Source organism: Garra rufa, chromosome 14 (assembly GCF_049309525.1).
Source record: "Garra rufa chromosome 14, GarRuf1.0, whole genome shotgun sequence".
Classification (NCBI taxonomy): domain Eukaryota; kingdom Metazoa; phylum Chordata; class Actinopteri; order Cypriniformes; family Cyprinidae; genus Garra; species Garra rufa.
Window position 1 is genome coordinate 9,488,728 of NC_133374.1, and position 24,477 is coordinate 9,513,204.

General features: G+C 37.8%; 1 protein-coding gene across 1 annotated transcript; it reads right to left on the reverse strand.

Moving 5' to 3' along the window:
- Window positions 1-2,966: 2,966 nt before the first annotated feature.
- LOC141285316 (uncharacterized) lies at window positions 2,967-22,691 on the reverse strand. The gene is made up of 28 exons (XM_073818341.1): window positions 22,685-22,691; window positions 22,122-22,502; window positions 21,496-21,783; window positions 21,105-21,395; window positions 16,098-16,478; window positions 15,496-15,783; window positions 15,103-15,393; window positions 13,267-13,554; window positions 12,563-12,943; window positions 11,903-12,190; window positions 11,514-11,804; window positions 9,923-10,213; window positions 9,192-9,572; window positions 8,532-8,819; window positions 8,142-8,432; window positions 6,902-7,195; window positions 6,647-6,682; window positions 6,190-6,531; window positions 5,808-6,101; window positions 5,577-5,679; window positions 5,191-5,238; window positions 5,068-5,091; window positions 4,933-4,990; window positions 4,342-4,382; window positions 4,205-4,231; window positions 4,079-4,123; window positions 3,458-3,526; window positions 2,967-3,051 (listed from the first exon to the last, which is right to left on the reverse strand). Exons 1-28 carry the CDS (start codon window positions 22,689-22,691, stop codon window positions 2,967-2,969), a joined length of 5,892 nt encoding a protein of 1,963 aa, XP_073674442.1.
- Window positions 22,692-24,477: the final 1,786 nt, after the last annotated feature.

Below are 24,477 nucleotides of genomic sequence, written 5' to 3' on the forward strand. Positions count from 1 at the left end.
ACATAAAATATATGAGCAGCTACAAGATTATAGTACAAATTTATATATAAACATTATGAAATAAATCACAAATTATAATGGCATTCGTTATAAACACCATACAAAAGTCTAACCATACAAATTTAAAGAGAAACTGAAACGCACATGCATCTTTCTGCAAGAATACAAATATTTTCCACATCTAGAGGCTCCAGCGCGATCGCTTAGATTTTTTTCCTTATAGCGGAACCAACATAAAATATGTCATTTTTGGTCACATAGATAAGAATAAGACATTATTTCGAACTGTAAAAGGTTAACTTCTATTTGCACTCAGTATAAAAACAGCTTTCGTAAAATGAAGAAAAAGTGTTGGCTTTCAGCCTTCTCTGTTTCCTTGAGCTTGCTGCGCGGTCACTAAATGGACTAATAGACAGTGAATATGGGTCTAGACTAAAACAAGACTGAATTTGGGCTGTCAGTGAACATTTAATAGACGTCTAATCATTGCCCAAGAATAGACTAGACATCAGTTAGACCATTATTTAAAGACTACATGTATATGTCTAATAGACAGTGAATATGTGTCTAGACTAAAACAAGACTGAATTTGGGCTGTCAGTGAAAATTTAATAGATGTCTAACCATAGCCCAAGAATAGACTAGACATCAGTTAGACCATTATTGAACGACTACATGTATACGTCTAATAGACAGTGCATATGGGTCTAGACTAAAACAAGACTGAATTTGGGCTGTCAGTGAAAATTTAATAGACGTCTAACCATAGCCCAAGAATAGACTAGACATCAGTTAGACCATTATTGAACGACTACATGTATACGTCTAATAGACAGTGAATATGGGTCTAGACTAAAACAAGACTGAATTTGGGCTGTCAGTGAAAATTTAATAGACGTCTAACCATAGCCCAAGAATAGACTAGACATCAGTTAGACCATTATTGAACGACTACATGTATATGTCTAATAGACAGTGAATATGGGTCTAGGCTAAAACAAGACTGAATTTGGGCAGTCAGTGAAAATTTAATAGACGTCTAACCATAGCCCAAGAATAGACTAGACATCAGTTAGACCATTATTGAACGACTACATGTATACGTCTAATAGACAGTGAATATGGGTCTAGGCTAAAACAAGACTGAATTTGGGCAGTCAGTGAAAATTTAATAGACGTCTTACCATAGCCCAGGAATAGACTAGACATCAGTTAGACCATTATTGAACGACTACATGTATACGTCTAATAGACAGTGAATATGGGTCTAAGCTAAAACAAGACTGAATTTGGGCTGTCAGTGAAAATTTAATAGACGTCTAACCATAGCCCAAGAATAGACTAGACATCAGTTAGACCATTATTGAACGACTACATGTATACGTCTAATAGACAGTGAATATGGGTCTAGGCTAAAACAAGACTGAATTTGGGCTGTCAGTGAAAATTTAATAGACGTCTAACCATAGCCCAAGAATAGACTAGACATCAGTTAGACCATTATTGAATGACTACATGCAAATGCTCTGTTTTTGCCTTATTTGGAAACTTCTTGAATATTAATGAGCTCTGCTCTGTTTGGCTGTTTCACAGAGCTGCTCGTCTCAATAGCTCACACATGGATAAAAATATATATTTAAATAGGAGCTCTAGCCGCTTTGAATCGCGGACATTTTAGTTTGATTACTGTGATGCATGTACTCTGTGTAAAGTTATAATGCAGAGACACAAGTACTTACCATGGCAGGTAGTATTATATGCGTCAGGGTACAAATGTCCAAAATTGTCTGGCACAACTGTTTTCATAACAACACAGCTGCTGTAACTAAAAAGTACACACATTAACCTCAAATGTATATGGCATAATAAGTTAACCCCTACCATATTTATTACATTGTTTTCTGATTGTAGCATTTAATTAGGTTTAAATGCTGCATTGTAGCTGAGCCTTTTGCATTATTTTAATACTGCCACAAACATTTTAGAATTTAATATTTTATATTGCTATTATTAATCATTTGTATTTTTAAAGATTTTGTATCAATTTGGAAGTTTCAAACTAAATCTTATTGTGCTTGTAGAATGACAAAGATATTCTATTCAACTAGCTCAGACATAATTTCAATATAACAGTTAAAATAAATGATTGACTTTTGTCAAAGATGAGAGCATTAGTAAGGAAATGTTGTTATGGAGTGATGGCGTGAAGGCTCCCGCGCATCATTCAAACACATCTTACCAGAAACACGGCATGTCGTAATCTGTGACGAATGCATGCGACAGCCAATGAGCGTTTGATTTTCCTCCCGTAATACCTGTCGTTTCCTAATGCGGCAATGTTTAAATTTGTAAAATGCACTTTGACTGTTACTCCCATGGATTCAGGAAAAGGCGGATGGGAAATTGGGTCTGTAGCACCAGCAGCAATGACCTCAGTCTGCCTGGACAATATCCAGCAATTGTACAGGCAGTTCTGTTAACCCTAAAACACAATGCAATAAAGTGCAGTATTCAAAATACAGGTAAAAGACCTTTAAAAAGGACGGGAAATCCTTCTTTTTAATTCTGTGTAATAACCTTGTATTTTTTATCATTATCTTTTCAGCACAGCCCCCTGCAGAGCATTGGAAAGAAAAAAATATTACCATTATTTCAATAAAAATAACTGGTATTTGTGTAGATATCCGAGCAATCATCTTTGAGACATGAAAAATCGTTCTCTTTCTTTATTTTAAAGGATGGTAGCACAAGAGTCATTATTAAGCAAGCAATAATGTGAAAAGACATAAAAGCATTTTATAGTCAATACAAATACAGACTCAAAAAAAAGACTTAAATTCAAACACTTCAAGCATTAAGGCAAAAATGCTTTGTTTTTTCATTATCCATTTTACACTGTTGTCTTTTAATATACGATGAACAGGTGGACAGGATGAGGAAATGATGCTATCTGGACTCAAACCACGTTATCCATCTGTCAGAGCACATGAGGTGACAGTTTCATCAGGAATTTCCATATATGTTGGTAAAATCCACATCAGAATCATAACCCTTAAAGGAAAATTTAAAGAGATACAGAAGTCAGTCATATTTTAGCTTTTCATAAATTTGAAGCACAACTAAGCATGTTGTAAAATGCAAATGTAGAGATAAATGTACTCACACGGTAGGATTTTGCCTGACTGAGGTGCAAGAGGAAAAATAAGAACGTATAAAACACATTTGCATTTGCATAGACCTCTGTATAAATGTATTTAAATCATATGCCACATGGCAAAATAGAACAAATACAGTGTTTTTGAAATGAAAACAACAATACGATTTTCTTTTCCATGATAATAAACAATGTTAAAGAACCAAGGTCAGTAATCAATAGTACTATTTTGCTGTGTAACATGAATATAATAAATGTAGGCTTTTTGAGGGACTCATATGTGGTCCAAATGAACTACTGTACCTCTTTGGTGGTGGCACATAAGGTTTGGAGAAAGGCTTATTTTCTAACACCATACATGTGTTGTTTGCCCTGTGAAGAGAAGATTCAAGAGAAGATTCCACTTTAGTGGGACAGCCACCTCTTTTTATTATACAGTATATGTGACCCTGGGCCACAAAACCAGTCTTAAGTCGCTGGGGTATATTTGTAGCAATAGCCAAAAATACATTGTATGGGTCAAAATTATAGATTTTTCTTTCATGCCAAAAATCATTAGGAAATTAAGTAAAGATCATGTTCCATGAAGATTTTTTTGTAAAATTCCTACTACAAATATATCAAAATGTAATTTTTGATTAGTAATATGCATTGTTAAGAACTTAATTTGGAGAACTTTAAAGGTGATTTTCTCAGTATTTTGATTTTTTTTGCACCCTCAGATTCCAGATTTTCGAATAGATATATCATAACAAACCATATATCAATAGAAAGCTTATTTATTGAGCTTGCATATGATCTATACATCTCAATTTTGTAAAATTTAACCTTATGTCTGGTTTTGTGGTCCAGGGTCACATATATATTCTTATATAATATTCTTTCATTATTATTATTTTTATTATTAAAGAATGAAGTACTGACTTGTATTCTGCTCTCAGATTTGCATTGGTTCTGGGTGATTGGTGTCTATAACAAAAAGAGAACAGAATTTCAGAATTTTTATGATACACAACATAAAATAAACACAAAATTTAGAATACTGCTTACCTAGAAAATCGGCTCCAGATGCTCCGTCTGTTAACAGGCGTACCATTTTAATAGCCGTGTAATGTTTAAAAAGTATGATCAATTTTTGAAAAAAAAAAAAAAATATTTATAATGTTAGAATTATACTTTTAACCTGCCTTTGTTCAGGCTTTGGTGGTCTTTCAGGAGCATTTCCAATGTTCCTGTAGATAGCACTAGTTAGTGGATCAGAAACGAAGACCAACTAATATACAAAGACAATAATAAGAAAATATACCTAGAAAATCGCCTCCAGATGCTTTGTCTGTTAAGAGATATGACATTTAATTAATCATGTAACGTTTCTGTAATGTTTGTGTAGTAATCCAAATCCAAAGGAATTTTAATAAAAATGGGAAACAGAGCAACACAATCACCAGAGACATGCCCTGAACAATAAACGGAAGAAACTCAGGAGTTTAAATACACAGACTGGACAATTAATAGGAAGTGAAACAGAAACTATAGCACACAGCCACAGAGAAAACAAGACACAATGACAAAGGAACAAAACATGTGACAGTTTAAATAGTAATAATAGTTTTTATAATAATATTTGTAATTTTATATTTTAACCTGCCTTTGTCCAGCCTTCGGTGGTCTTTCGGGAGCATTTCCAGTGAACCTATAGATAACCCTAGTTAGTGGATTGGAAACAAAGACCAAGACTTTTTATTTATTTATTTATTTATTTTTTACACTTGCCCGATGTCAATCCTATTTCCTCTGTTAGTCCAAGCTGCTTTTCCTTCAGGCATACTAAAACGACTGGTGAAGAAATTTAAAGTTTAGTCTCAAAACCAAATAGAAAGATACAAAGATAAATTTAGTAAGAAAACTACAACCTTGAGAATCTGTTCCAAACTGATCTGCTACATCAGAGAATAGGGTTAAAAATTGCTTTTGGATATTAAAAGTTTAACGAATTAATGGGTGAAATCTGATTAAATAATATGTTTCATACATACCTCTGTTCAGATGGTGTATGTGAGCCTTGCATATAAGGACGAGGCTGTCTACAACCAATGAAAAAGATATTGTTAATGTTGACAGACGAAAACAAAGTTTCAGCAAAAAAATTGCTAGTAAATTTAATTGAAAATTGTTTCATCAAAGTTTCATGATTTTAGGCCAATCTTTTGGAAACTTTTATGCTAAAAAGCAAATGTTTAAGATTTCTTGACCAGTAGGTGGCACTGTGTCAATACTGCGCCAGTACTTTCGGGATGAAGACAATCACTTGAAGCATTTCTAAGATACAATCTCACTTTCTGTTTGGCATAAGGTTTGAGATACAGACCTCAAAAGTTAACACAAAAATTCTGAAGGACGAGAATAAGTCATATAAATTTACCTGTGCCGTCTCTTGCATATTAAGACTCCAGCGAGTACACAAATGAGGATGAACACAAGTGAGGGAGCTATGGCATAAAGCCCGACAGTCTCCAATTTTATCCCTTGGACTCCTATAATATTGTTTTAACAGGATTAATAGTCATATTTTATTTGGTTTTTTTATTTGAGCAGTCATGTTAAAACACAGACCAACGTACAAGCCGATCTCATTAGCGTCTGTCTAACTTACTTCTAATACTGATCAAGGCAGGATTTTCTTGTGTTTTACCGCCCCAATATTTGGCAGTGCAGACAATTTCATCTTTCTCTTCATATCCAGTTGGAATAAAAGTCACAGCGGACACTGTTTCCCAGATGCCTCCACCCATGTGATTGTGGCTGACAGTTTCTCGGGCTGTTGGGATGCTCCAGGTGATTTCAGGAGGGTGAGAGGAGCATGTGTGGTTGACTGAGCATTTGACGGTGACGCGTGTCCCGGGCTCGATGTCTTCAGGGAGGGATGACATTACAGGTTTGTCGGGTGCTTTTTAAAAACAAAGACAAAGACATTCAATTATTTTTAGAATGTACATTTTCAAAAGTGTGTACCCCAAGTGATTATGATTTCTCACCCCGCATTATAATGAACACACAGCTGTTGTTGAAGCTGTATCTCTCATTTTCTCTTTCTGCTTGAAAACAGAATGGCCCGTTGTCATGAGTTTGCACATTATCTATCTCCACAGTACAGTTCTGCTCATCTGGGTTTCCGAGGAGTCTTGTTCGGCCTTTAAAGTTGTCCAGGACATCGACTGGGTCGGTGTGGAACATGTAGCCACCTTTTCTGTCGACCCAAAGAACCCGAAGTCGAGTGAGAAATTCATCTTCCGACTTGAAACTGCACGGTATTACCACACACGATCGAGGCAACGCGGTAATCTTGGGTATCACGTCTGCCACGTATTGGAAATACGCTAAAAGGATATAGAATGAATCATTATAATTATAGAACTTAACATTTCATTGCCAAAAAAAGCATATGATTGCAATAAAACAAATATGAGAGCAGGTACAGAAGGAAAAACATACTTTCATTCAGGATTTGATCCACTGGTTTCTGATATTCTGTTGGAGAGTGGATATAAAACAATTATGGTTGGATTCTGCAAGGGGGGTGTAAACTTTTGACCCTCAACTATACAAGCATGAAACATCTGCTACAATTAATGACGGCATGAATGGATTGACTAATGAGAGACAAATTTCTTTAGTTGTGGTTAAAAAAATATATGACAAATACTACTTTAATAACTAGACATATAGAGGTCACAATTAGTTACTCACCTTGTACACGCAAAACAACATAAGTTTCAATGTTTCCTCCGGAAAATTTTGCAGTGCATCTCAGTCTCTTCCCATTGTCTTCCTTTGCACCCAGAAAGGTTATGTTGGAAAATGAAATCTGAAGCTGATCTGAATGCTTTTTGTTCCACTCTGATACCTGCATGTTCTCATAGTTCCATGTGATGACTGGATTTTCTTGCTGGCAGGAATGGTAGACGGCACAAGTGAAGTTCTTTGCGATGCCCTCTGTGACATCTGCCAGTTCAGGCTCAATCGATATGTTATTATGAACACCTGGAATTTAAAAGAAATCTTGTAACTTCTACTGTGATATTTAAAGTGAACTTATTGAATGACACATTTGTTTACTCACATTTTGAAGTTTTGACCTCTGTAGCTTTCACTGTTATGCCACCATAATGTGTTACTGAACACTCAATAGTCAAGTGTTCTGCCTTTATGACACCTGTGCGTGTCAGAATAATTTTCCACAGGCCGTCCTTAACAGACTCATCCTTTATTTTGTCAGACCCTTCTATACCGTTCAGAGTAATGGTTGGTTTGCTGTATGGACACGTGTGGAAGGCTGAACATTCTACTGTGATGGTTTCCCCTGTTTTTTTCACCTCCATAAATACTGATGCTGGGCTGCTGTGGAGTTACTTTAATTGACAGAAACATTAGAATAAGTATATAATATTTAAAAATGTACACTGGGCCCAAAAACTATTTAGACAGAGCTTTACATACCATCGACAAGAACTGTAGAGGTAGCATCATCAGTTTCATAGTTTTGCCATGCAATATTTTCAGGGTCAATTCTTGTATATAATTTATCTCCACTGTGAGACAGTTCCAGTTTTTTGATCAGCAGACTGCAATCCCAATCAGATTCTCCATATAAATCAGTTTTTCCTCTGAATTTCTCATCAACGTTGTTTGGATGCAATGGATCATAAACTAATGGAGAACCTTTAGAGTACCGCTGATACCACACAACCCTATGTGGGTTTTTGGGAGGGTTTGATTTATATCTGAAAGAACATGGTATAACCAGACAGGAACCTTTGAGGCCGTGAATGTCTTTCGGCATACTCACTTCCCATCCCAAAGCATCATACAGCAGAATACCTGTGATCCAAAAATTTAAAGGTTAAAAAAATAAAATAAAATAAACACATTACCTATAGAGACAAAGATAGATCACACACATTAAACATGCTGCTAACAAATGACTCACGTTGTACATGTAAAACAACATAAGTTGTAATGTCTCCTTCAGAAAATTTTGCAGTGCATATCAACTTCTTCCCATGATCTTCTTTTGAAGCCATAAAGTCAATGTTGGAAGAGCTGATCCAATTTAAACCAGAAAGTGTTTTTTCCTCCGTTGTGACCTGCATGTTCTTATAGTTCCATGTGATGGTTGGCTCTTTCTGGCAGGAATGGTGGACACTACAAGTGAATTTCTTTGCGATGCCCACTGTGACATCTGCCATTTCTGGCTCAATCATAATTTTTTGATGAACACCTGAAATTGATTTGAAATCTTGAAATAGGTCTCAATGTGACATTTAAAGTGAACTTACAGTTTACAGCACACAAACCATTCATATTTGTGTTTACTTACATTCTGCAATTTTGTCTTTTGTAGCTATCACTGTTATGCCACCATAATGTGTTACTAAACAATTAATAGTCAAGTTTACTGCCTTTACGACACCTGTGCGTGTCAGAGTGATTTTCGCCAGGCCGTCTTTAACAGACTCTTCCTTTATTTCATCAGTTCCTTCTATACCGTTCAGAGTAATGGTTGGTTTGCTGTATGGACACGAGTGGAAAGCTGAACATACTACTGAGATGGTTTCACCTGTTCTTTCACCTCCATAAATACTGATGATAGGCTGCTGTGGAATCACTTTAATTAACAGAGGTATTAGAATTAGTATATTACTTAACATTTAAAAAAATTACACTGGCCCCAAAAAACTATTCAAAGCTTATCTAAGCCTTTTTTTATATTACTTTTAACCATGCCACTTGTTTTAATAGTTTGGTATATAATGCAAAGACATGTATAAAAAATACACTTTTTTGGGGGGCAAATAGCCTTCTCTTTATTTTTAAATGTTATTTAAACAAATGAACTGGTTAGAAAGAACTCAGTTTGGAAGATTTTATTTGGGAGTATTTATTGTGTCTATTGTTACTGGCCACACAATATTCTACTACAGCTAGACAATCATAGATATTACAGAGGAACCATATTATTTAAAGAACATTTACATACCATCAACAAGAACTGTAGAGGTAGCATCATCAATTTCATAGTTTTGCCATGCAATATTTTCAGGGTCAATCCTTGTGTATAATTTCTCTTCATTGTAAAACATTTCCAGGTTTTTGATCAGCAGACTGCAATCCCAATCTGATTCTCCATATAAATCAGTTTTTCCTCTGAATTTCTCATCGACGTTGTTTGGATACAAAGGATCATAAACTAAAGGTGAACCTTTAGAGTCCCGCTGATACCACACAGCTCTACGTGGGTTTTTGGGAGGGTTTGATTTATATCTGAAAGAACATGGTATAACCAGACAGGAACCTTTGAGGCCGTGAATGTCTTTCGGCATACTCACTTCCCATCCCAAAGCATCATACAGCAGAATACCTGTGATACAAAAGTTGGAGAATATTTAATGGCTGAATGGTAGAAAAAACATAAAAAAACTTATTTTTTAACAATCTCATATCAATCTATATTAAACATTAGGATTTTAGCTTGAATAAACATACTGTTATGCAAAAGAATTGCTGTTTTGTCAACCATAGCATTGCAGACATTCTTACAATGCACATTTTGAAGGGTAAATAATCTTAGAAAGCAAGTCAACAGAAGTTTTTTTTTTTCAAATTTCTTTATAGTGTAAAGTTTACACACACACAAAAAAAAACACCTAAAGACAATACCTAAAGAGATGAAGAAAATCACACACATTAAACATAATACAAATGACTCACGTTGTACATGTAAAACAACAGAAGTTGTAATGTCTCCTCCAGAAAATTTTGCAGTGCATATCAACTTCTTCCCATGATTTTCTTTTGCAGCCATAAAGTCAATGTTGGAATAGCTGATCCAATTTAAACCAGAAAGTGTTTTTTCCTCCGTTGTCACCTGCATGTTCTTATAGTTCCATGTGATGGTTGGCTCTTTCTGGCAGGAATGGTACACACTACAAGTGAATTTCTTTGCGATGCCCGCTGTGACAGCTGCCATTTCTGGCTCAATAATTATTTTTTGATGAACACCTGAAAATGAATTGAAATCTTGTAATAGGTTCCACTGCGACATTTAAAATGAAATTCCAGTTAATAGCACACAAAGCCGTTCATATTTGTGTTTACTCACATTCGGCACTTTTGTTTTTTGTAGCCGTGACTGTTATGCCACCATAATATGTTACTGAACACTGAATAGTCATGCTTTCTGCCTTTACGACACCTGTGCGTGTCAGAGTTGTTTTCCACAGGCCATCTTTAATAGACTTATCACTGATTTCATCAGATCCTTCTATACCGTTCAGAGTAATGGTTGGTTTGCTGTATGGACACGTGTGGAAAGCTGAACATTCTACTGTGATGGTTTCACCTGTTCTTTCACCTCCATAAATGCTGATGCTGGGCTGCTGTGGAGTCGCTTTAATTAACAGAAATATTAGAATTTGTACATTACTAAATATTTAAAAGTATTACACTGGCCCCAAAAACTATTTAAAGCTTATAAAAAAAAATATTTTTTACCATGCCACTTATTTTAATTGCTTGGTATATAATTCAAAGACATACCATCAACAAGAACCGTAGAGGTAGCATCATCAGTTTCATAGTTTTGCCATGCAATATGTTCAGGGTCAATCCTTGCATACAATTTCTTTCCATTGTGAGATGTTTCCAGGTTTTTGATCAACAGACTGCAATCCCAATCTGATTCTCCATATAAATCAGTTTTTCCTCTGAATTTCTCATTGACGTTGTTTGGATGCAATGGATCACAAACTAAAGGTGAACCTTTAGAGTCCCGCTGATACCACACAGCTCTACGTGGGTTTTTGGGTGGGTTTAATTTGTATCTGAAAGAACATGGTATAACCAAAAAGGAACCTTTGAGGCCGTGAATGTCTTTTGGCATACTCACTTCCCATCCCAAAGCATCATACAGCAGAATACCTGTGATACAAAGGTTGGAGAACATTCAATGGCTGAGTGGTAGAATAAACAAAAAAGCTTATTGTTTAATAATCTCATATCAATCAACATTAAGCTTCAGGTTTTTACCTTGTAAACATACTGTTATGCAAAAGAATTGCTGTTTTGAATGCAAAATAATTGTGTTTTGTCAACCACAGCATTGCAGAGATTCCAACAATGCACATTTTGAAGGGTAAATATTCTTAGAAAGCAAGACAACGGGAGTTTTTTTTTTTTTCTAATTTCTTTAAAGTTTACACAAAAAAACACAACAAGAAAAAGAAACTAGACAATACTTATAGAGACCAAAAATAAATAAATAAATAATCACGCGCATTAAACATGCTAACAAATGACTCACGTTGTACATGTAAAATAACAGAAGTTGTAATGTCTCCTCCAGAAAATGTTGCAGTGCATATCAACTTCTTCCTATGGTCCTCTTTTGCAGCCAAAAATGCAACGTTGGAATAGCTGATCCAATTTAAACCAGAAAGTGTTTTTTCCTCCGTTGTCACCTGCATGTTCTTATAGTTCCATGTGATGGTTGGCTCTTTCTGGCAGGAATGGTGGACACTACAAGTGAATTTTTTTGCGATGCCCACTGTGACATCTGCCATTTCTGGCACAATCACAATTTTTTGATGAACACCTGAAATTGAATTGAAATCTTGAAATAGGTCTCAATATGACATTTAAAGTGAACTTAGTTAATAGCACACAAAGCAGTTCATGTTTGTGTTTACTCACATTTTGCAATTTTGTCTTTTGTAGCTGTCACTGTTATGCCACCATGATGCGTTACTGAACACTGAATAGTCATGCTTTCTGCCTTTACGACACCTGTGCGTGTCAGAGTGATTTTCCACAGGCCGTCTTTAATAGACTTATCACTGATTTCATCAGATCCTTCTATACCGTTCAGAGTAATGGTTGGTTTGCTGTATGGACACGTGTGGAAAGCTGAACATTCTACTGTGATGGTTTCACCTGTTCTTTCACCTCCATAAATACTGATGATAGGCTGCTGTGGAGTTGCTTTAAGTAACAGAAATATTAAAATTAGTACATTACTTAATATAAAAAATAAAAAAAAATACACTGGCCCGAAAAAACTATTCAAAGATATCCGAGCCATTTTTTAAATAATTTTTAACCATGCTACTTGTTTTAATACTTTGGTCTATAATGCAAAGACATGTATAAAAATATACTTCTTGGGGCAAATAGCCTTCTCTTTCCTTTTAAATGTTATTTAACAAATCAATTGGTTAGAAAGAAATCAGTTTGGGAGATTTTATTTGGGAGTATTTATTGTGTCTATTGTTACTGGCCACACAATATATTACTACTGCTGGACAATCATAGATATTACAGAGAAACCATATTATTCTAAGAACATTTACATACCATCAACCAGAACTGTAGAGGTAGCATCATCAGTTTCATAGTTTTGCCATGCAATATTTTCAGGATCAATCCTTGCGTATAATTTCTCTCCATTGTAAGATGGTTCAAGGTTTTTGATCAGAAGACTGCAATCCCAATCTGATTCTCCATATAAATCAGTTTTTCCACTGAATTTCTCATTGACGTTGTTTGGATGCAGTGGATCATAAACTAAAGGTGAACCTTTAGAGTCCCGCTGATACCACACAGCTCTACATGGGTTTTGGGGTGGGTTTAATTTGTATCTGAAAGAACATGGTATAACCAGACAGGAACCTTTGAGACCGTGAATGTCTTTCGGCATACTCACTTCCCATCCCAAAGCATCATACAGCAGAATACCTGTGATACAAAAGTTGGAGAACATTCAATGGCTGAGTGGTAGAATAAACAAAAAAGCTTATTGTTTAATAATCTCATATCAATCAACATTAAGCTTCAGGTTTTTAGCTTGGATAAATGTGCTGTTATAAAAAAGAATTGCTGTTTTGTCAACCACAGCATTACAGACATTCCAACAATGCACATTTTGAAGGGTAAATATTCTAAGAAAGCAAGTCAACAGGAGTGTTTTTCTAATTTCTTTAACGTTTAAAGTTTACAAAAAAAAAAAATAACAAGAAAAAAAAACTAGACATTATTAAACATGCTAACAAATGACTCACGTTGTACATGTAAAACAACAGAAGTTGTGATGTCTCCTCCAGAAAATTTTGCAGTGCATATCAACTTCTTCCCATTATCTTCTTTTGCAGCCAGAAAGCTAATGTTGGAATAGCTGATCCAATGTAAACCAGAATGTGTTTTTTCCATTGTCACCTGCATGTTCTTATAGTTCCATGTGATGGTTGGCTCTTTCTGGCAGTAATGGTGGACACTACAAGTGAATACCTTTGCGATGCCCACTGTGACATCTGGCAGTTCAGGCTCAATCATTATTTTTTGATGAACACCTGAAATTGAATCGAAATCTTGTTATATGTTCCACTGTGTCAAGTTTGCTGCTACAACATGGAGCAAAGAAACGAGGAGACATATACACCTTAAATAAACAGTCTTTTATACACATCCAAGGGTGACACACGTAGCACAAACACAGGGAACCAGAAGACATTATAGACTGGACAAAGCAAACAGAACAGAAAAGAGCTTAAGTAAGGGACTAGAGGAGGGGAATAATGAGAAACATCTGAAATCAATGAACAATCAACAGGAGGGAGTAGGTTATGTGAAGCACATAGGAGGAAAAACAAAACACCAAGACAGTTCATGGGCATGACACACTGTGACATTTAAAGTGAGCTTACAGTTAATAGCACACAAAGCCATTTGTATTTGTGTTTACTTACATTCTACACTTTTGTCTTTTGTAGCTGTCACTGTTATGCCACCATGATGTGTTACTAAACAATTCATAGTCAAGTGTTCTGCCTTTACGACACCTGTGCGTGTCAGAGTGATTTTCCACAGGCCGTCTTTAACAGATTCTTCCTTTATTTCATCAGATCCTTCTATATCATTCAGAGTAATGGTTGGTTTGCTGTATGGACACGTGTGGAAAGCTGAACACACTACTGTGATGGTTTCACCTGTTCTTTCACCTCCATAAATGTTGATGCTGGGCTGCTGTGGAGTCGCTTCAATTGACAGAAACATAATTATATAATTCTAATGCATTATATAATATTTAAAAAATGTCCACTGGCCCCAAAAACTATTCAGACAATGTTTTACATACCATCAACAAGAACTGTAGAGGTAGCATCATCAGATTCATAGTTTTGCCATGCAATATGTTCAGGGTCAATCCTTGTGTATAATTTCTCTTCATTGTAAGATGTTTCCAGGTTTTTGATCAACAGACTGCAATCCCAATCTGATTCTCCATATAAATCAGTTTTTCCTCTGAATCTCTCATCGATGTTGTTTGGATGCAATGGATCATAAACTAAAGGTGAACCTTTAGGATCCCGCTGATACCACACAACTCTACGTGGGTTTTTGGGAGGGTTTGATTTATATTTGAAAGAACATGGAATAACCAGACAGGAACCTTTGAGGCCGTGTATGTCTTTCGGCATACTCACTTCCCATCCCAAAGCATCATACAGCAGAATACCTGTGAGACAAAAGTTGGAGAATATTTAATGGCTGAGTGGTAGAGTAAACAAAAAAAAAAACTTTTTTTTTTTTTATAATCTCATATTAATCTATATTAAACATCAGTTTTTTTGCTTGTATAAATATACTGTTATAAAAGAAAATGCTGTTTTGAAAGCAAAATAATTGTTTTGTCAACCAAAGCATTGCAGACATTCCAACAATGCACATTTTGAAGAGCAAATATTCTTAGAAAGCAAGTCAACAGGAGTTTTTTTTTTTCAGATTCCTTTATGTTTAAAGTTTACAGAAAAGAAAAAAAGAAGAAGAAACTAGACACAATACCTATAGAGAAAAGAACATCACACACATTAAACATGATAATATAAAAAATCACTCACGTTGTACATGTAAAACAACAGAAGTTGTAATGTCTCCTTTAGAAAATTTTGCAGTGCATATCAACTTCTTGCCATTATCTTCTTTTGAAGCCATAAAGTCAATGTTGGAAGAGCTGACCCAATTTAAACCAGAAAGAGTTTTTTCCTCCATTGTGACTTGCATGTTCTTATAGTTCCATGTGATGGTTGGCTCTTTCTCGCAGGAATGGTACACACTACAAGTGAATTTCTTTGTGATGCCCACTGTGACATCTGGCAGTTCTGGCTCAATCATTATTTTCTGATGAACACCTGAAATTGAATTGAAATCTTGTAATAGGTCTCAATGTGACATTTTTAAATGAACTTAACAGTTAGCAACACACAAAGCAGTTCATGTTTGTGTTTACTCACATTCTGCATCTTTATCTTTTGTAGCTGTCACCGTTATGCCACCATGATGTGTTACTGAACACTCAATAGTCAAGTGTTCTGCCTTTACGACACCTGTGCGTGTCAGAGTGATCTTCCACAGGTCGTCTTTTATAGACTCGTCCCTGATTTCATCAGATCCTTCAATACCGTTCAGAGTAAGGGTTGGTTTGCTGTATGGACACGTGTGGAAAGCTGAACATACTACTGTGATGGTTTCACCTGTTCTTTCACCTCCATAAATGCTGATGCTGGGCTTCTCTGGGGTCGCTTTAATTGACAGAAACATTAGAATTAGTACATTATGTAATATTGTTTACATTTACACTGGCCCCAAAAACTATTCAGTAAAAGCTTATCTGAAAAAAAAATTGACCATGGCACTTGTTTTAATATTTTGATATATAATGCAAAGACATGTATAAATATACTTTTTGGGGCAAATTACCTTGTCTTTATTTTTAAACGTTATTTAAAAAAAAATGGTTAAAAAGAACTCAGTTTGAAAGATTTTATTTGGGTGAATTTATTGTGTTAAAAATTTACACTGGCCCCAAAATCTATTCAGACAAAGTTTTACATACCATCAACAAGAACTGTAGAGGTAGCATCATCAATTATAAAGTTTTGCCATGCAATATTTTCAGGGTCAATCCTTGTGTATAATTTTGCTCCATTGTGAGATGATTGCAGGTTTTTGATCAACAGACTGCAATCCCAATCATATTCTCCATATAAATCAGTTTTTCCTCTGAATTTCTCATCAATGTTGTTTTGATGCAAAGGATCATAAACTAAAGGTGAACCTTTAGAGTCCTGCTGATACCACACAACCCAACGTGGGTTTTTAGGAGGGCTTGATTTATATCTGAAAGAACATGGTATAACCAGACAGGAACCTTTGAGGCCGTGAATGTCTTTCGGCATACTCACTTCCCATCCCAAAGCATCATACAGCAGAATACCTGTGATACAAAAGTTGGAGAATATTTAATGTCTGAGTGGTAGAATAAACAAAAAAGCTTATTTCTTTAATAATCTCATATTAATCTATATTAAACATCAAGTTTTGGTAACACTTTATAACAACGTTAAGTTGTAAGTCTTTTATAAGTGATTAGATAATGATGAAATAATCATTTACAAAACATTCACAAATGATTAATAAGTGATATGCTTACAATCTGTGTATGTTTTGAAAATTCATTTACAAGTCAGTTACAAGTTAATTTACAAGTAAATAGTTAATGATAAACTAATTATTTACAAAACAAGACTATGTGTTTATAAATTATTAATAACTGACATGTTCATTTTATTGTAAGTAATACGCTAACGATTTACCAATCTGTCGTAAATTATCTTAAAAATAGCATATAATAAAATAATCAAACAGATCCTTAGTAAATGGTTAAAAAATTTCTAGTTAACCCCTTAACTGTCACTCCCCATTTTTTTTAAATAGGCTTGAAAGTGCACTATCCAAACTTAAATTGTTGTAATTCATGAACACTTTGGAATACAGATGTAAGGTAGGTCTCTTTTTAAAGACAACACTCAGCAGATTCCTCTAATCTAAAGTTTAAACAATTCATCATTTGTAAATCTGTTACACATTATTTGTAGATCTTTCTTACTGTCACGTATCTGGTCTATCTCATCATGAACTCTTGCACACACATTCTGGACTGCAATCCCCATAAGCCACTGCACTAATCACTGCACACAGCTGCTCCTCGTTTCCCACTGAACTGATTGCTGCATACACCTGTTTATCATTTACCCACATGCATTTAAGCCACTCACACACACAGCCACCTTGCGAAGTCTTATTGTTCCTATGGTCGTAATTCTAAGCGTTTATCTCTGTGTTGGATTATCTGTGTATGACTCTGGACTGTGTACCCCGTTGACGATTCCTGCTTCCTGCCATTGCGACCATTGCCTGTCTATTGAACTGTTTCCCGGATTACCTACGTTGTTCCTGTTTTCTGGTGATTACTCCTGCCTGTCGACATTTCTCAATAAATGCTGCAATTGGATCCGCACGTCTCAGTCTGACTCTCCATGTGACAGAAGACTTCGCCGCTACAAGGATCCAGCGGCTTTATTCATCAGCCGTTCACCATGAACCCAGGAGACCGTCTAGTTCGTCTTCGCCAGAACAACCGGCCTATTGAGGAGTATGTGGCTGACTTCTGCGAACTATGTCACCAGGTGGATTTCACGGTCATTTTTTTCAAGCACATTTTTTATTATGGACTGAACCAGGAGTTAAAACCCAGTATGCCTTTACACACCCCGCACTGGACACTAGAACAATACATCGACCATGCACTCCAGCTGGCTGGTTCACCATTTACTGTTGGGATTGTGGATGAGGGCCCCTGCAAGCCTGCAGTAACCCCTATACCACAACCTGCTCATGTCATGTCTGCCACATCAGAGCCCTCTCATGCCAAGCCTACCAGGCCAAAGTCTGCTCAAGCCAACCCAGAGCCTGTTCACAAGATGGCCGCCCCTCCTGAGCCTGTTGCCAGGATGGCTTCTGTTCCTGAGTTCCCGGCCAAGATGGCTACCACGCATGAGTCTGTAAACAACATGGCCTCCCTTCCAGAGTCTCCGCTGCCAGAGCGCCCTCCAGTGACCGCGCCGCCAGAGCGCCCTCCAGTGACCGCGCCGCCAGAGCGCCTTCTTGTGACCACTCGCCCAGAGCCTGCTCTTCCAGAGTCTCCGCTGGAGACGCCCAGCCCTCCAGAGTCTACGCTGGGGTCGTCCAGTTCTCCAGAGCCCGCTCCTCAAGAGCGTTGTTCAGAGCCCGCTCCTCAAGAGCGTCGTCCAGAGCCCGCTTCACAAGAGCGTCGTCCAGAGCCCGCTTCACAAGAGCGTCGTCCAGAGCCCGCTCCTCAAGACAGCCTTCCAGAGACTCCGCCGGTTCAGCCCAGCCTTCCAGAGCCTCCGCTGGTTCAGCCCAGCCTTCCAGAGCCTCTGCTGGTTCAGCCCAGCCTTCCAGAGCCTCCGCTGGTTCCGTCCAGCCTTCCAGAGCCTCCGCTGGTTCGGCCCAGCCTTCCAGAGACTCCGCTGGTTCGGCCCAGCCTTCCAGAGACTCCGCTGGTTCGGCCCAGCCTTCCAGAGACTCCGCTGGTTCCGCCCAGCCTTCCAGAGACTCCGCTGGTTCCGCCCAGCCTTCCAGAGACTCCGCTGGTTCCGCCCAGCCTTCCAGAGACTCCGCTGGTTCCGCCCAGCCTTCCAGAGACTCCGCTGGTTCCGCCCAGCCTTCCAGAAACTCCGCTGGCTCCGCCCAGTCTTCCAGAGACTCCGCTGGTTCAGCCCTGCCTTCCAGAGCCTCCGCTGGTTCCGCCCAGCCTTCCAGAGCCTCCGCTGGTTCCGTCCAGTCGTCCTGAGATTCCTGTCTGCCCGGTTCTGGCCACGAAGGCCATGTATGAACTGGCCATGTATGAACTGTGTGGGTTCCCACCCACCCTCCCTGCTGCTCCAGTCCCGCCACCTCTGTCTCCTGACAGTCCCTCTGCTCACCCACATCCCACCTTCTGTGCAGAGGACTCGCAGTGGGATTGCCAGTCTTCATCGGTGTCCAGACTGAAGGATCCCTCACCATCACCTCCAGTCTCAGAGTCCTGGACTCCACCTCGGCCCTCCGACCCTGCAGCTCCACCCTGGCTCTGTGCTCCCTCGTCTCCGTTGTCGGCCATCGGCCCACCAGCTCCTCCGGGCTCCATCGTCTCTCAGGCTCCGCCCCGGTCAGTCGTCGCCCCACCTTCGCCTCTGGACTCTACTCCTCCGGCTGCGCCTCGTCACTCCGTCCTGCCGGCTCTGTGGACCTCCTCCCTCCCGTGGGCACAGCCTCGATCCTCTGTCACTCCGGCTCCGCTGCGTACCTCCGGACCTCCATCTCCGCCGGGGTCGCCAGAGCCTTGGGTTCCGCCTTGGCCCTCCGGATCCTCTGTGTCGCCCAGGACCATCGACTCTCCGGTTCCGCCTCGGGCTCCACCGGCTCCACCTCCGTCGGTCGGCCCCATGCAGGAGCCAACCCTTCCTTCATCATGGCTTCTCCCTCCGTCGGCTCCGCCTCAGTTCCTGGTTCCAGTACCCCTACATGGACCTGGCCCTCCATCCCTCCCCCTGTTACGCCTCCGCTCCACCACCCTCCAGGTTGTATTAGGTGGTTAGAGCGTCTGGAAGCCGCTCCTTGGGGAGGGGCTCTGTCACGTATCTGGTCTATCTCATCATGAACTCTTGCACACACATTCTGGACTGCAATCCCCATAAGCCACTGCACTAATCACTGCACACAGCTGCTCCTCGTTTCCCACTGAACTGATTGCTGCATACACCTGTTTATCATTTACCCACATGCATTTAAGCCACTCACACACACAGCCACCTTGCGAAGTCTTATTGTTCCTATGGTCGTAATTCTAAGCGTTTATCTCTGTGTTGGATTATCTGTGTATGACTCTGGACTGTGTACCCCGTTGACGATTCCTGCTTCCTGCCATTGCGACCATTGCCTGTCTATTGAACTGTTTCCCGGATTACCTACGTTGTTTCTGTTTTCTGGTGATTACTCCTGCCTGTCGACATTTCTCAATAAATGCTGCAATTGGATCCGCACGTCTCAGTCTGACTCTCCATGTGACACTTACATGTTACAAGATCTGGTGTATACAAGGCATTTACAACACTTTCTGCATCCCCTAATAATCTAAAGTGTAAACTACTCATCAGTTGTACAGGTTTTACAAACCTGCCGGTTACAGGATGTGTGGGTATCAGGTGGGTATACACACTGGGTGAAAGACCTTTGAATAATGAGTAAAACATTTACAACTGATGAATTGTTTACACTTTAGATTAGGGGATGCAGAAAGATTTGTAAATGATTTATTCATGATGCGTGACAAATAATATATTAACTAGTAACATAACCACTTACTAAGGATCTGTTTGATTATTTCATGATATGCTATTTCTTTTTAGATAAATTACGTCAGATTTGTAAGTTGTTAGCATATTACTTAATAATCATTTGTAAACGTATAATCATGTTTTTTTTTTTTTAATTTGTACATCATTATCTAATCACTTGTAAATGATTTATAACTTAATCAACAAAACATAGATACAAATGCTAACATATCACTCATTAATCATTTTGAATGCATAGTCATGTTTTGTAAATGATTAGTTCATCATTAACTAATTACTTGTAAATTACTTGTAAATGAATTAACAAAACATACACAAATTGTTAGCATATCACTTATTAAACATTTATGAATGTTTTGCAAATCATTATTTTATCATTAGCTAACTACTTATAAATGACTTACAACTGAACAATATTATAAAGTGTTATCCAAGTTTTTAGCTTGTATAAACATACTGTTATAAAAAAATTGCTGTTTTGAAAGCAAAAAAAAAAATGTTTTGTTAACCACAGCATTACATATTCAGATATCTTAACGTTTAAAGTTTACAAAAAAAGAAAAAGAGAAGAAATTAGACACAATAACTATAGAGACAAAGAAAATGACACACATTAAACATGATAATAACAAATTACTCACGTTGTACATGCAAAACAACAGAAGTTGTAATGTTTCCTTTAGAAAATTTTGCAGTGCACATCAACTTTTTCCCATTGTCTTCTATTGCAGCCATAAAGTCAATGTTGGAATAGCTGATCCAATTTAAACCAGAACGTGTTTTTTCCTCCATTGTGACCTGCATGTTATTATAGTTCCATGTGATGGTTGGCTCTTTCTGGCAGGAATGGTACACACTACAAGTGAATTTCTTTGTGATGCCCGCTATGACATCTGGCAGTTCTGGCTCAATTATTGTTTTTTGATGAACACCTGAAATTTAATTGAAATCTTGTAAAAGAGCTCAATGTGACATTTAAAGTGAACCTATAGTTAATAGCACACAAAGCAGTTCATGTTTGTTTTTACTCACATTCTGCACTTTTATCTTTTGTAGCTGTCACTGTTATGCCACCATAATGTGTTACTGAACACAGCATAGTCATTCTTTCTGCCTTTACGACACCTGTGCGTGTTAGAGTGATTTTCCACAGGCCGTCTTTTATAGGCTCATCCCTGATTTCATCAGCTCCTTCTATACCGTTCAGAGTAATGGTTGGTTTGCTGTATGGACACGTGTGGAAAGCTGAACATTCTACTGTGATGGTTTCACCTGTTTTTTCACCTCCATAAATGCTGATGCTGGGCTGCTCTTGAGTTGCTTTAATTGACAGAAACATTAGAATTAGTACATTATATAATATTTTTTACATTTACACTGGCCTCAAAAACTATTCAGACAAAGCTTATCTGAGCCATTTTTTATTATTATATTTAACCATGGCACTTGTTTTAATACTTTGACATATAATGGAAAGACATACATGTATTTATTTATAAGTGTTAAACAAATTAACCAGTTAGAAAGAAATCAGTTTGGAAGACTTTATTTGGGAGTATTTATTGTGTCTATTGTTACTGGCCACACAATATTCTACTACAGCTAGAAAATCATAGATATTACAGAGGAACCACATTATTCTAAGAAAAATTACATACCATCAACAAGAACTGTAGATGAAGCATCATCAATTATAAAGTGTTGCCATGCAATATTTTCAGGGTCAATCCTTGTGTATAATTTTGCTCCGTTGTGAGATGGTTCCAGGTTTTTGATCAGCAGACTGCAATCCCAGTCAGATTCTCCATATAAATCAGTTTTTCCTCTGAATTTCTTATCAACATTGTTTTGATGCAAAGGATCATAAACTAAAGGTGAACCTTTAGAGTCCCGCTGATACCACACAGCTCTACGTGGGTTTTTGGGAGGGTTTGATTTATATCTGAAAGAACATGGTATAACCAGACAGGAACCTTTGAGACCATGAATATCTTTCGGCATACTCACTTCCCATCCCAAAGCATCATACAGCAGAATACCTGTGATACAAAAGTTGGAAAATATTTAATGGCTGAGTGGTATAATAAACAAATACATTTTTAATAATATCATATTAATCTATATTAAACATCAGGTTTTTAGCTTGTATAAACATATTGTAATAAAAAAGAATTGCTGTTTTGAAAGCGACCTGTGTATTGTTAACCGCCGCATTACAGACATTCCATTAAGGCACATTTTGAAGGGTAAATGTTTTTTAGAAAGCAAGTCAACAGGAGTTTCCCTCTCAAGGGAACTTTGAACTGCATCCTCTAGAGGTCGCTAGGGGAACGCTGTAAGTGTGAGTCATGTCTGCAGAATAAAATACAAAAACTACAATGGAATTGGCCGGCAACAGTCTATGATGTCACTTCCGGTCAATTTGATGCTGCCAGGCACGTCACTACTGGTGCGTCCACAGTATAAAAGGGCGCCGGTAGAACAGATCATTCTTTTCTTCATCTTCAGCGTCTCCTGTGTCTAAGCGTGCAAACTGTTGGTAAGAGTCATTTCCTTCCTCTTTAAAATAGCGAGCACTAGTAAGGTATTTAGAAAGTGCGTGGATCTGTGTCCGTGTTACCTGACACCTGATGACATGCACGGTCTTTGCATCTTTTGTTTGAGCGTAGAGCACGCACACGATGTCCTCAAGGGGGCATCCTGCCTACACTGTGAACGTTTTTCGATGAAAAAGCTCCGTTCTCGTCTGTCTCTCTATTCGAGAAAGGAGGAAAGACTGTCTGTTCTTTGTGGCTGAGGCCGTGCCACTGCCGAGGCACGGAAGCAAAATCCTGGAGGATGATGATCAGTGGCGGCTGGTCAGTAGGGGGCACTGGGGCGCCTCCCCTTCAAGTTAGCCAAAGAAGAAGACTTCTAAAATGTTGAAAATGAGTTTAACCTATATTGCAAAATAATCACGAAATTGCATTATTTTACCATACTATTCGACTGGTAGTTATGTTAGCACCTGTTAAAAATTAAAAAATCAAAACTGTTTTTTGTTTGTTTGTGTATGCGGGACGCCAGTCAAATGGCTGTGTATTAGGCCTGTCAATTTTTTGAAAGCATGTGACTTGAGGCTGAGCTCTAATTGGCTTCTTTCAGATTGTCCTCGGGCGCAGAGCACAGCACCTCAGACCCTCCCACTTTAGATCTTAGCCAATCAATATTGTTTTAATATATTTTGTCCTCATGTGATTGGACCGTTCTTGACTGTCAAATATGTGCAATATCTTTTCCGAGATGAAAGTAAATTCGATTTTATCTTTTTTTTTAAACTTTCACAAGCTGTTCAAATTAAGAAAAAATAAAATAAATACGATGGAGCTTGCATGGAGTTTGCTCGCTAGATGCGATGTAAGTCATGCCTTTTATCGTTTTCCCTGTTTGTTATTTCAAAGTCCTGTCACCGAAGTGTTGTGGGCAACTACACAGAAAATAACTGAAACAATGCAGTTTAACTCGATCGTCGGGGTACAAGCACAATGGTTTGTATAGATGATGCAGTTACAAAGTAAATTGTGAGTGTTTATGTTAGTATTGTTATAAGCACAATATTAAAATAGATAGACAATATAGTGTTCCTTCTTTAATAGGACATACATTCAGTTATGTCTAACAACTTGATGAATATATTGTCAATACCATTATAATTAGGTTAAAAAAATAATGGTCTATAAGTATAGTATTTACAGTTTTTGCATAACAGTTATATATATTATGTTGGACTTTATTAAACTTTATGAAAATGAACTTATATGCAATGTTTTACTACAAGTCAATTTATTTTCACTGTCTTTAAACTGAGATCTATCCTGTGGCTCCCTTGTGTGGATAACATTAGTATTGTCGTGCGTGCGGTTAGTTTCGCTTTGCGTTGGCCTACGTGGATGCGTGGGAATGAGGCACGACAAGAGGATCGTCTTTTCCGTATAGTGTTTACTTAACGTTTTAAACAACGTACATTCACAATCT